Raw genomic sequence first — 14,486 nt, forward strand, 5'->3', positions numbered from 1 at the left:
ACACTCTTAAAATCTTATAAATACATCGTAAAATAATTTCTGCTACAAGGTATTCCCAGTTGGCAGCCAAGCGATATGATCATTTCTATATACAAATCGGTACTCAAAAATCTAAATCTGGAAACAGAGAACTCCATTCACAAACGTACTGCACATTTAAATGTCACTAGCGGTTGAATATTCCGCTAGAAACTCATAATCCCGATTAGTGGAGTTTTCCTGGCTGCCCAGTCCATAATATGACTGGAGAGTGTATTTTCCACAGTGAGATGTTCACGGGGTTGGGTGAGATGTTTAGGAGTGAGTTAATTGGTATTGTAATTCAACCTAACATTTAATTGGAGTTTTGGAGAAAGAGGTTTCTGCTCCTGGAAAATTTTTAAAAATGGTTACTTGTGTTGTCCAAGCCACTCAGTCTTGTTATCGGCCCTGCATAACATCTGTGTAAATAGATGCCAGACATAAATGTTGCCATTAGAATCTGTGGTTTTTGCACTGATCATACACTTTTTGGGACATATTTATATTCTGTTTCCACCATTTTTGTTTTTACACAAATTTGGCGCAGACCTAACTCTGTTTACATTTTGACGTTAGACACGTCTAGTATCATAATATCGGAGTTTGCACCATTTTTTGGATGTGTGCACCTACCTTGCGTTAATGAGATGCAAGGTAGGTGTTCCCTTCTAAAAAAATAAATAAATAAAATGTGCTATTCCCATAGCCCCATATTTATCCCCCTGTGCTAAAATGACGCACAGGTGGGAGGAGGGACTGAATAATGGTGCAAATCTTGCTTTGCGCCATTTTTTAACGCCTGGGTTAGACCAGGCATTAGGGGACCTGTGGACCCATTTCCATGGTTAAACACCATGGAATGGGTCTACTGGTGCCCTCCCCAAACCCCAGGAACGCCCCCACCCACACCAAAGGGACACCAGAGGATGGAGGACCCCATCCCAGGTAAGTAGAGTAAGTATTTTTAAATGTCTTTAAAAGTGCTGTCAGGGGCCCTAACTTGGGGCCCCTGCATGGCAAAGGGTGCAATGGCCATGCCCAGGAGACACTTGTCCACTGTGCTGGCCATCGGGTGGTGGGCATGACTCCTGGCTTTCTTAAGAAAGGAGTCATGTTTTTGGTGATTGTACACCAGGAAATGGCGCTAGTCTGGTTAGAGGCATTTTTTTTTTCTTCTAACCAGGCTAGCGTCATTTTCTGTTGCACAACCCCCTCTTTCCCTACCGCCACCCCCACCCAGCTAGCGTCTTCTAAGAACTAAGCCCAAGTTTAGCGCCAGCTTGCGCCATTCAATAAATATGGTGCCCAGCTGGCATTGTTAAATGACGCATGCAGGCGCTAAACTTTTTGCCGCAAAACTGCGTTAATTCAGTTTTGCAGCAAAAAGCATAAATATGGGCCTTTGTGTGCAAGTTTACGTTACATAGATTTCCAATTGTTTCAAAAATCTAAATTTGTTAAACAGTTACTGGATAGCATCCAGGCTTCTGGTTTTATCTTTATTCTGTCTGTCCGCTGCTGTAACAGTGGAGAGTAGCTTTAAAAGTCACCAGGATGTAGCAAAAAATATGCTAGACTGATTTTATAGTATCAGCCACTAGGTGGCATCGGAGTCACGTATCTTTTACGAGCTAACTATTTTATGCTGGAACTTTGAAAGTACGTCTTCTAGGCGTAATGCAAAATTTCTGGCATTACAGTGCCCGGCAGAGATTTGTAGAAATATATATGTGTTCCAGAGAATAACAGTGCAATGTAGTTCTGCTTGGTTAGCTTAGTCGATTGAAGATGCGTCCTTTTATGGCGAAAAGAAAGTGGCCTCGTTTGACCCATGTGCACAAAACTTTTTTTAAAGGCTGTGTTTTCTATTTCTAGCCAACTTTCATTTGTGAAGCTCATGGGTGTGTAAAAGTAATAGGCAGTACCAAAACTCGTATTTCCCATTTAGAAATCCTTTTTTTTTTTTTTTTTGCTCAAGTGCTTAAAACAACTGATTGAACAAACGTGCATTAAGCACTGTACGGTTGTTATAAAAGCTAGAAAGTTTCAGAATGGCAGTTCTGATTACGCCAATAATGCAAGGAAGAATTTGAGGCGGCGGGGCCTCAGTGCAGTGTAGGCGATGAGAACTGTCTGCCTTCATAAGAATTTCGTTTTACACGGTTTCCCAGTGAATGTGCCTTTTTAGGTGTGGATGTTTTTTTTTTTCATTCTCGAGTCTGCAGGTAATGAAAATGCCTGTTTCCGTGTTACGTAAACAGTGCAGGGTTGTCCAGTATCGAGCACTAGCAGAAAGAAGTGTGCAGTACTAGTGCGCAGGGGATACTACTTTCTTAGGGAAAGGGGGCGGACCTTGGGGAGAGATGAGCAAGCCATCAAAAGATGTGAATTAGTAACCAAATGGCATGATAAAATCTGGCAAGGGCTCTTTAAAATAGACATGTCTGTTTCTCAGTTCGGTACCTACGATCAATCACTGAAATAAATAAAGATATATATATATATATATATATATATATATATATATATATATATATATATATATATATATATATATATATATATATTCACTTACTGAAAAAAAACAAAGGTTAAAGTAACGTTACCGTTAGGTGAATTTTTTCAATGACAAAATGTTTTGAAATTAAAAAAAAATCCCTATGGAAAATTGCAGGGGGGGATGTGTTTTGGGACCACCCACACCCCTTTTTTTTTTTTTTTTTTTTTTTTGGGGGTGGGTTAAGCATAGCAGCGCACTGCTTTTCTGGCATGCTGTTATGTATCTGGGCTTTTAACCACACCCACTGCACACCCATCACTGTCACTCGTTCATGGGCTTGTCTTTCAAAACTCTTTTGTTTTCATTGGTAACTGCTTTACGTTTGTCCTGCCTTAGGGCGGTTTTGTTACCGCCTTGGCCAGCGACCCTGTTACATGGATAATTGGACTATTGCTGATAACTTTGACTGTGAGCGAACTTCTTTTTCCTTTTCTCTCTATCCTTCACGCTCACAGCAGTGCTTTGAATCGGCTCGCTTCTGTCAACTGTTTTACTTTTTATTTTCAGTTTGTGTGGCAAAGTTCCAGTTATAAATTTATAACCGTAGTATCTCAAACTCGAGCAAACGCAAGACCTATTTGTTTTTTCTTGGACTTTGCTTGATGGATCACCCCAAACCTTTACAGACAGCAGCCGAAGTGACTGGCACACACTGGTTTTAAAAATTTTGTTAAGATTTATCAAACAGCGCCAAATTTATTAGCAAAACAAAAAATTGTCTTCCTATGGAAACTAGGTCCTAACTATACCTACTGGCAACTGGTAATATATATATATATATATATATTCAAGAATACCTCCATGCCTTGACCACGAGCTGCCCAAACTGTACCATTTTTTTTTTTCATGTCCTTTATTTATATGGCCTATCTTGTGATTAATAAATATGAAGGAAGATTATTTTATATTAACAACACACGTGTTTTTTTGGTTTTTTTTTTTGTTTGTTTTTTTAGAGTGCAGGTTCTGAACTAATTTACTTTGATGCACTGGTTAGTTAGAAAAATGATAGTGAAGTAAAGGGAGTGCCATGGATCACAAAAGTCTGTTCAAGCGGGAAGCCGAGACTTGAGTCCGGCTATCTTGATTGTACATTGTGCAGTTCAAATACTGAGGGTTACATCTGACCCTTTTACGTTTAACACCAGAGGCCAATGCTTTTTGTTAAGTTAGTACGATTAAGTCTTAAAATGTGAAACTCTATAAATACGGGTATCACTTCTTAAATAACACTGATACTATACAAACACGTTGAGTTGTTACGAGATTTGAAGATGTGGATAACTGTTTGGGTTCTTGACACACACACACGCGATCAGACCCAGCGACAGAACATGTCTGTCTACAGCCATGCTGCACTTCACATGTATGTCCTTGGAAGAAGTGTAAAATAAGGTGCAAACTCTGTGGGGCTCCGAAACCTTTTGGCTTTTTTCCAATTATTTAATTGTGCCCTTAGACGAGCTTAGCCTCTTCTTACTCGGCGTCTCTGGCGAGCCAGCAGTACCAAAAACATAAACATGGCGGGCTTTAGGGCGGTGTGACCTGTGCAGCCGCGCCTGGCGCGGACTTCGGTGAGGGCAGTGTGTTTAAAAATAACTTTGGATTTAAAAGCACGTGCACATCCTTGCGCGACCAGCAGTTTCAGGCAACAATAAAAATGGAAAGATTACTTTGGTGATTAATGCCACTATTGGTGAGAGATCGGAATTTTGTCCTGTGGCAGTTTTGGTTCATCATAAGGTACCATGGAGGGTTAATGTACCTGCTGCAAAGAACATGTACCATGCAGATTACAGAACTGAGTGTGAGTGAACTAGACGTAGCGCTTTAAAAAAAATGAAATGTGTCCGAGAGAGGCTATGGAGATAAGAGGTTGGAGAGTAGTAGTCAGGAAAATCATGGAGAAGGTGGTCATGGGAGGCGCCAAAAAAGACTGTCCCTGTGCATCTCCTAACCCCCCAGCCCCCCCCCCCCACCCCGACACACACACTCCAAAGCGGGGGGAGGGAGGGGGAACTTGGAGGGGGGGAAATGCAAATCATCCCATGACCCGCACACAGTTACTGCGCTCATGGTGCAGTATTGTTCAGTAGTGCACTGTGCAGTGTCCTGAAGCCGTGTGCTTTATCGAGAAGCGCTGCGTAGAGTAATGGTGTATTCTGGCAAGCTGTGCACTGTTGCCCTCTGTCTTGCTGCTTTGTGATGCGAATTGTTGCGCAGACTGCCTGTGAGTGAAGTTATTCCCAGCCGGCCTGTTCTCACGGATTACTTTACAACTGGTGCTGTGCCGACCTGTACAGAGAGGAGGTGCTGTACAACCAGCATCGGATGTTTTGTTTTTTGCCTGCAGCTGGAGCTATGTTAAGAAGCGCAGTGCAGTGCTTCGTCATAGTGCCTTGCATTCTAGCAGATGTGGTGGCGCGTTGTGCAGTGCGGCCCTGGGCTGGAAAGGGTGCTTGTGCTCACAGCCATCCTCTTGCCTGTTATGTGCCGTGCAGCGCTGTGCACTATGCACTATGGAGCAAAGTGATGCGCAGTTCTGCCCCACGGTGCCTCCCATGGTTGGTGGGGCGCAGGTTCCATGCCGGCCTCTTCTCTATATTTACTTCCCCCTGCAGCTGGCGTACAGGAGCGTTGCGCAATGCTCCACTGTGTTGCCCAGTGCTGTGCAAAGCAGTCCCACCGTCCTTCCCTGATTGGTCGGGGATCTGGTTCCCACCCAGTCTCTTCGCCCTATTTACTAATCGCGCAGCTGGGCCTGTCACTTCCGCCCATGCCTGGCTCACACCGCGCACACTGCAGCCTCCTCATGCACCCGTCCATGGGTGAGATCTCGGAGCACTATCTGGAGAGGTAGGGGCTGTTTGCACACGACTTCTTCCAGGGGGCAAACCTGGGACAAGACGGGACTTGCGAAATCGTGGCGGGCCACAGCTGGGACCTGCGCGTGCATAATACTGGGGATTCACTGGATCTTTTTACAGCGCTAGAGGGCGCAGATGTTAAGTGTGTGAGATCTTTAGAGTAACTGAGGTTTGCTCAGACTCATGCTGTCTCCTGTGTGCCTAGAACTTCAGATGTGGCGCGATAATATAATGTTTGCACTGTAAGGTTAGTAGCATCTGTGCTCTTGGTTTTTAGTCCCAGTGAAAGTTTCATTAGACCACTTGAGACTGGTTTTTACTGCCCACGTCGCGGGATCCTCGCACGACCCGCACTCCCTGTCTGTGTGCCCCAATTCCTCACCCTGTTATATGCCTTATTAGTCACGCGTCTCTAAACGTGGGTCACGATTCTCACCCTGTGTATATGCTTGAAGCTCCTCCTCACCCGTCTGTAAACATGACTCATGTCCATTTCCATTTCTGACTATACCTCAAGCTTCTCAACATGCTTGTTAGCATGTCACGCGCGCCCCCTTTGTATACACCTCAAGGTCTTCACCCGCCTGCCAGTATGCCGCAGGCTTCTCCCCCTGTCTATATATTCCTCAACCCTCCTCACCCTCTCTGTACAAACCTGCTGTGTGTATGCCTCGAGCTCCTCATGTGTCTATGTATATATGTGTGTGTGTGTGTATATATATATATATATATATATATATATATATATATATATATATATATATATATATATATATAGAGAGAGAGAGAGAGAGAGAGAGAGAGAGAGAGAGAGAGAGAGAGAGAGAGAGATAATCAACGCTCCTTCTCATCCTGTGTTTGTCTCGAGCTCCTCATGTGTCTGTGTATTTATAATTAAAGATACTTTTCATCCTGTGTATATACTTAAAGCTCCTCTTGTGTCTGTGTATATACCTCAAGCTCCTCCTCGCCCTGTGTATATGCCTCTAGCTCTTCGTGTCTGTATATAAACCTCAGGCTCCTCCTCATCCTCTGTTTATGCCTCGAGCTTCTCATGTGTCTGTGTATATATAATTAAAGCTACTTTTCATCCTGTGTATGTGCTTCAAGCTCCTCGTGTGTCTGTGTATATACCTCAAGCTCCTCCTCGCCCTGTGTATATACCCCGAGCCCTGCCTCACCCTGTGTATATGCCCCAAGCTCCATCTCACCCTGTGTATATGCTTCGAGCTCCTCACTAGTCTGTGTATGTACCTTAAGCTCCATCTCACCCTGTGTATATGCTTCGAGCTCCTCACTAGTCTGTGTATGTACCTTAAGCTCCATCTCACACTGTGTATGTCTCAAGCTCCTCACTAGTCTCCATGTATATATATACCTCAAGCTCTGTCTCGCCCTGTGTATATTCCTCGAGTTCTCACTAGACTGTGTGTGTGTGTGTGTGTGTGTGTGTGTGTGTGTGTGTATATATATATATATATGCTCCATCTCACACTTTGTATGTCTCAAGCTCCTCACTAGTCTCTATGTATATATACCTCAAGCTCTGTCTCGCTGTCTCGCCCTGTGTATATTCCTCGAGTCCTCACTAGACTGTGTGTGTGTCTATATATATATATATATATATATATATACACATATATATACACATATACACACACACATATATATCTATCAGCTCCATCTCACCCTGTGTATGTCTCGAGCGTCTCACTTGTCTGTATATATACCTTTTGCCCCAGGATCTACATGCTCAGGCAGGCTGTCTTTCCGTGACCCCTTACTCCACTCCACTCCATACTATGCTGTACTGTACCCACCTGCCAAAGGTCCTCTTTATACCCACGTGCCCCAGACTGCTCAAGCCCACGTACCTGCAACGCCTCTCGCTCTGTCTGCCTCCGTTGTCTTCAGGCGAGTTTCACCGGGTTGTGGAAAGACTTTGTAGACCTTCTACACAGTGCACATCACAAACGGAAGGGTCACTTAACACTGATAGTCAGTGGTGCTTGTTATCGATCCCAGTGTATAAAAAAATGGAACCTGCATTAGAGAGGTAGGCCTCTGAATCAGTATGCTGTGCGCTGAAAACAATGCAAGTAAGCGGAAGTTACATTCTACCTTACGCAAACAGTTAGGTGCTTTAGAGGTTGTTGTTAAACAGCGCCATTCACTTTGCTTCACTGGTTGGATGCAACTACACTGATAATGTGCTGCACCCGCCTCTCACCATGGATTTTAACGAGCCAGCCAATGAAACTGGAAGATATTGTGCTACTCGTGCCCAGTCTTGCAACACCCACTATCAGAATCCCAGAACCTTCCTTTGTTTGGTGAAGTCTGGTTGGGTTGTAAAACTTATTGTGACATATCCCACCAGTTGTCCCATTTACCCTTGCCTCACCCTGTGTATGTCCCATCCTTCCTTAATCCTAACCTTAAACCTTACTATAAACTAAGGTTAAATCTAATTATAAGCCTGACCTTAAATATTAACTTTAGCATGACCTAATCCCCCACCCTAGCTCCCTTACTCTGTATCCCTACCTTAGTCTTTACCCTAACTCTAATATCAACCCTAAATCTAATCCTAGCCATACATCTTCATCTTGCCTTCACCCTACTCCGAAGCGTGACTCTTACCCTTAACCTTTGCCTAACCCTAGATCTCTCCATAACCCTCAGTTTAACATTAAGCCTAGCCTGCAATATAATTCTAGCCTTGAATAGTCTCATCCTTGTCCTAATTCTAACCCTAAAGCTTACCGCATTCACTGAAGATAACCCAAACTGTAAACCCTACCATTAGACATAATCCTAAACGTATCACTATTTACCTTAGCATCTTTTTACCCCTAATGCATACTCTACTCCATTCAGTCTCCATGCAGTGCAGGATGGGTATTGTTTGGAGATTATTAGTACTGTTTGGTTTTACTTAGGGGTATTCAGTATAGTGATATGCATTGATGAATTGACTTCTGTCCAAGTGTTCCTCAATGTACTAAATTCGATGTTGGGCAAAGTGAGGAGTTATCACTGTAGAGGTTGCTTCAACTCTGTACTCCATGGTATTCTACTGAACGATATGTACCATGTGGATCAAGTGCATGAGCTGGGGACAGTGTGGGGATAATCTTTTGAGAGCAGAAGTGAAATGGGTAGACCTTCTCTTTTGTCGGACTAGTTCTCTGTTGAGTGACATTAGTGTGACCTCTTGCAAGTATAGGATTATGTTTCGTAGTCCTAATTCTGATGGGTACTTTTAAGCACAGGTTCTTCACCTTTAGAATAGTCCCCATGTGCCAGACTGGATCCGCAATTTTGACAGTAGTGCATTCACATGCTGGTAGGTGATGCCGTGCGGCTCCGCATTGACCTCATTCCACCCTGGAAGTAATGAAGTGGTGCCACATATAAGCACAACGACTGCACAGTGACGTCAGTTCCTTTCTTTCCTTCCACGTCTTCGTCCATGGATCAAGAGCGGCACTGTCTTTTGTCAGTTGACAATTTTTTCCAACAATTTCGTTCCAGTGTGCATAGGAATGATGTCCCCACCAAAGACCATAGGATTCCATCAGTGTTGTGATTGTTGAAAACAGATGTCAGGAACGGACCCTCACACGGTCTCTGTCGGTGGTGCTTGGACTCGGGGTACAACTCCAAGACATGCAAAGAATGTGCCCTTATGCATTTAAAGGCAATTGGGGACCTAAAGAAAAGCTGTACGTCGCCAAACACAGAAAGAAGTCTCGGATCTCCTGTGAGGCCCATTCCCCCTCCAAGTCGAGGTTGCAAACTCATTCTGCTCGAGAGCCCGCTCCCACAACAGGTCCTTTCACAATTGAGGGAAGTGAAAATCTAAGAAGAATTTCAAATTGAAGCAGGACCTGATCCCATCCTCACCACTGTGTGTCCAAAGAAGTCAGAAGGGCATCAAGATGCCAACCGATCTCACTCCTGATCGTGGAGCGATTTCTCAACCAGTCCTGCGGCATCCCCAATTTCCCTGGCCACCAGCAACACTGCAGCATGTCTAGGCCTTAATGAAGACCATGCTATGTATTTTTGGCACTCTTTTGGCAACCTCTCGCATGCCTTTGGGGCCCAAGGATCCATTGAGGACTCCAGCCTGGTTACTGTTGGGTTACTGCCAGCAGATCCGTCCTCTGCACTGTCTGAGCCACTTGAATCCACTGTTTGTTTTGTCTCTAACCCAGGAGGGCATTGCAGTGGGCACAACCAGAGATTATTTCCCAGCCCGCTCTAGCTTTTTGCATTTAGTGGACCAACTGCCCTTGTTTAAATCCCGTTATGATGTGTTTTATTTAAGATTTGACTCACATGTTCCCTTTCAAATCGTTTGTGATGCCACAGTGCAACCTTAATTTAGTCCATGCACAGCTGATTGTTGTGCAGTCTGACTCTCAAAACTGCTTTTCATATGTCAGTCACTTCAGCTGATCGAATAAGTGAGTTTCAGGCTCTGTCTATGCACTGCCCTACACCACTTTTTCTCAGACAAGATGGTGTTGAGGACAGGGCGTTTTTTTTTTTGGGCTGAAAACTGACGCTGTTCATCTTTGTGCAGTCCATTGCTGTTTCAGTGTTCTTTGCCCTGCCTTACCCCCAGACAAAAGGAAGAGAGACTTCATCGATTGGACCCCAAAGTAGCCTTAATCTTCTGGGTGAGGCTCTTTGTGGACTCTATGGGGCAAGAAAATGTAAGACAGTGCAGACACAGACTCAGTTGTGGTGGATAGTCCTTTGCATTAAGATCTGATACACACTGGCCAAAACGCAGCCCCTGAAGTTCTGAGTACCAGGGTCCAGTCTAACACAACTGTGTAGGCACTCAGAGTGCCTGTTCTTGACATGTGTCAGACTGTGAAATGGGCGTCAGGGGACACGTTCACCAGGCACTACTGCCTTGAAAGCCAGGTCCTAAGGCAAAGGCATTTTGCCTCTTTGATTGTGTAGGACTTTCTAGTCTGAATCCACTCCACAGGCCCTCCACCTTGGGGGTAGGTACTGCTTTGGCATCTAATCTATTGGAATCTGTGGTTAGAAGTATCCATCAAAAGAACAAGTTATTTACCTTCAGTAGCACTCTTTCTGGAGACTCTGTGTAACCACAAATTCCACACTGCATTCCCAATTTCCCTGATTGTGGAGTGCCAGCTTTTTACATCTAAAAGGTTCTAATTTAGAGATCTGCACACTCGTACCTCAGATCTTGTTGCCCTCTATGTCCGAGGGCACAGAAAGAGTCTAGCAAGAAACAAACGTCGACGTGCAGTGGTGGGACTTTATGTGGCTCTGCTCTGTCCCTTCCTGGTTAAAACAAAGTAAACACTGAGCCTCACCGTGCTACCTAATGGCACGCAAGAGAACTGCTATGGAAATGCCCATATCCAGTGTGGAGAGCGAGTAAGATTCTCAAGGTGTGCAATCTGTGTTTAAATAGAGTATCCTCCGGAAAAGAGCGTTATCGAAGCTAAGTAAATTTTTCATCTCAGTTTTACTCTGGCGAAAGAGCAAATTAAAACAGATGCACTGTTTGATGCAGACAGAGCTGGGGATTAAGTAGCCAGGACAACTGAAGCAGGGGTGAATACCCTGCACAGTCCATTTTTACATGCCATTAGTATCCGTGTATGTATTTATCTGTCCCGCATTATATGAATGGCTTTCATCGAGAGAATGTGTCCATGCATGAACCATAGAATTCCTCCATGCTGGGGCCATTGTAGTATTTTCTTGCATGGGACCATGGAACTACTTCCAACAGAGGGCATTGATTTCTAGCTTGGATCACCCAATACCTTGCCACAGGGACAATGGAATACTTAAGTCTGTTTCTATGAACTGCAAACATTTTTTGGGTATAACATTGTTTTAGCCCCCCTTACAGAAAACAGTGGCTGCTTTCCTGCAAGGGTAGTTGGCAAGCTCCCCATTGGCTCCTTTTCTGTGAAGATCAGTGAATGCTCTCCTGCAGAAGCAGTGGAACACTTTGCCCAAGAGAAAATTCATGCACTAGTGGCCGTGGAATACTTACCAGCTGTAAAAAAGCTCAGTGCCCATGAGCAAAGAGGGATAAATGTTAACGTCTTCCTGGGGGGGAGATTCTGTTAAATGCCGCCTATAGTAGGGTGACCAGACGTCCCGGCTTTCCCCGGACAGTCCCGGTTTTTAGAGGACAGTCCCGGCGTCCCGACACTTCTCTTAATTTTAAACAAATGTCCCGGTTTTTGGGACAAAGGTCAAATTATTACATAAATGTCCCGGTTTTTGGGACAAAGGTCAGATTATCTAGGGAAGCATAAGTTCAAGGTATGCTCTCCTTTAACAGACGCCTACAGAGTATGCAGTAATTAAAGTATTTTATCTGCTACTGTGAGGCAACACAGTCCCCTGTCTGCTCCCAGCAGAGAGGGGGGGGGGGGGGCGGTTGTTGGGGATGCAGGTTGGGAGGTCAAGCCATAGCTAATTTTATATGTATAGTCTTGAGAATGTGTACACACACAGCACGCACACGCACACACTCACTTCACACCAAGCTACGCAAAAAAGGGACATGCCAGATATAAAAGTGAGTGTAAAGTCGTTTGACCTGTCCCGGTTTTTGCTCCTCAAAATCTGCTCACCCTAGCCAATAGCCATATTTCCTCGCCCTCCACCCCTCCTTGAATAATGCACTTTGAAGGCTATTGATGTATGTACGCATTCCTACTGCGGTGCATCTCTTTTGATGTTCACTTTGGAGCGCTAGCGCCACCCAGTAGGATGCTCGGCAACAATTTTTCTGACAACATGTGACACCAGCTCGGAAATGCTGCAGGCGGTGCTCAAAATAGTTAGCAATTTAGCAAGGATATACCGTGCCAGTGGGTCATCCGGTCTATTTATGTCTATCAGAAATTAGTGGGCGAACTGAAGCCGAGGACATAGCAGGACCCCCGAGCCAGCAGCCTCCGTCTGGAGTACTTGATGCGAGTACTCTCTGCATGCTCCCTTCCCAGGTGCTGCTTCTCTGCCTGTGGTGAGTGAGTCGTGTCCCTGCTGCGAAGAACTGTGCGTAATGTCCTCTCACATTGTTATACAGTTGTTCTAAAGTTATGTCAGTGGTGCCTGTGGACCGCACAACCACGTAATTAGCGCGTGCAGTTCATAAACAAAATGGAGTCCAGAAATCTAGGTACAAGCAGTCCACAGCTAAAAATGGCAATGCAGACGGCAGGGGACACCCCCTTCTAGAAACTACTCGCCAAGAACGAACCACCTAACGTGAGTGCTGTGGGGTTATAGGGAGCACTTTCCATCATTTCAGCAGCTTGCAGTGTAACATCGGCCTGACTTTCATATGTGGACTGCAGCACTCATAAGAGACTGCACTAGTGAGCTGATCAGCTGGTGCTCCTGAGCAGTGCTGGGCCCTGGGGGACCGTAGGTGTTAGGTACTGCCCTATGACGGACAGCGCCTGCACAGACTCGTTGCCATCCTCGCAGAGCCGCTGCCAGCAGCCCTGTCCGCCCCCCCTGCTGACGAGGGCCCACACTTCCGGTAGTGCTGAGGTTTGGCAGCGCCGTTCCATTGAAAGTTCTGCAGCGCAGCTGAGGGTGCAAGTACGGTCGGTTTAAGTATTGGATCGCTTCTCGTCCATGCTCCTGTTCCATTGCAGAGCTTCCGAGTACTGTCAGTACTGCTTAATTTAGTATAATGCACATGAGTGTTGTCGACGGTGACCAGTACTTTGTCTCTGGGGTACAAATCGATGACACCGTCCCTGTAAGTGTTTTACAGGTCTATGGAGAGTAGGTACTGATGCTGAGAACTGCTTGAACTTTACTCTGCGGAGTATTGCAGATCCCATGGAGATTGCCCATACTGTTACGCAGTGTATCGCAGTACGCGGAGAGAGATAGCTTGTTGAAAGTTCAACCACTACTAGTTTCTGCCCCGTTTCAGGTAGTGCTGTGCTGGTGTGGAGTGCCGGTGCTCACCTGTCCTGCCCTCAGTGCCCCGTTTCAGGTATTGCTGTGCTGGTGTGGAGTGCCGGTGCTCACCTGTCCTGCCCTCAGTGCCCCGTTTCAGGTAGTGCTCTGCTGGTGTGGAGTGCCGGTCCTCACCTGTCCTGCCCTCAGTGCCCCGTTTCAGGTATTGCTGTGCTGGTGTGGAGTGCCGGTCCTCACCTGTCCTACACTCAGTGCCCCGTTTCAGGTATTGCTGTGCTGGTGTGGAGTGCCGGTGCTCACCTGTCCTGCCCTCAGTGCCCCGTTTCAGGTAGTGCTCTGCTGGTGTGGAGTGCCGGTCCTCACCTGTCCTACACTCAGTGCCCCGTTTCAGGTATTGCTGTGCTGGTGTGGAGTGCCGGTGCTCACCTGTCCTGCCCTCAGTGCCCCGTTTCAGGTATTGCTGTGCTGGTGTGGAGTGCCGGTGCTCACCTGTCCTGCCCTCAGTGCCCCGTTTCAGGTATTGCTGTGCTGGTGTGGAGTGCCGGTGCTCACCTGTCCTGCCCTCAGTGCCCCGTTTCAGGTATTGCTGTGCTGGTGTGGAGTGCCGGTGCTCACCTGTCCTGCCCTCAGTGCCCCGCTTCAGGTATTGCTGTGCTGGTGTGGAGTGCCTGTCAGCACCTGTCCTCCACACGGTCCCGTTCCAGGTGTTGTCGTGCTCCTGTAAAGTGCCTGTCCGTGCCAGGCCACTAACTGCATTAAGAAGGTTTAAGTTCAGTTCACATGGAACTGTGGTCCTAAATGGTGCCTCGGCTTGGCTTTTGCTATTGATTGTACATTGATGGCTCGGCGGGTTTTCCCTGCAGTCTGCTTGCCTCGGTGGCATACCGCATTGTCCCTTCCTCTCAGTTGTCCGTTGCTTCAGATGTGAAGCTACATAGTGCAGAGCTGGTTTGCCTGTCAGTGGCATCTGTTAACAGCTCTCTGTGAATGACATCTCCTGATATCCCACTCATCGCCTAACCCACACACTGTCTACCTCAAGGACGGATAAACATTGTATATTCTCCTGAATGTCT

General features: G+C 46.0%; 1 protein-coding gene across 6 annotated transcripts in view; it reads left to right on the forward strand.

The window, feature by feature from the left end:
- Positions 1 to 14,486, forward strand: part of RGS3 (regulator of G protein signaling 3) — an 805,262-nt gene that overhangs the window by 781,280 nt on the left and 9,496 nt on the right. The window contains exon 1 of one of the 6 annotated variants that reach the window (XM_069241290.1): positions 5,354 to 5,437. The exons of the other annotated variants lie outside the window; for them this stretch is intronic. Coding sequence (XP_069097391.1) covers positions 5,358 to 5,437 — 80 coding nt within the window. The 5' untranslated portion in view covers positions 5,354 to 5,357. Of the gene's footprint in view, positions 1 to 5,353; positions 5,438 to 14,486 lie in introns of those variants that run through there. 6 annotated transcript variants of the gene reach the window in all.

Source organism: Pleurodeles waltl, chromosome 6 (assembly GCF_031143425.1).
Source record: "Pleurodeles waltl isolate 20211129_DDA chromosome 6, aPleWal1.hap1.20221129, whole genome shotgun sequence".
Lineage (NCBI taxonomy): Eukaryota > Metazoa > Chordata > Amphibia > Caudata > Salamandridae > Pleurodeles > Pleurodeles waltl.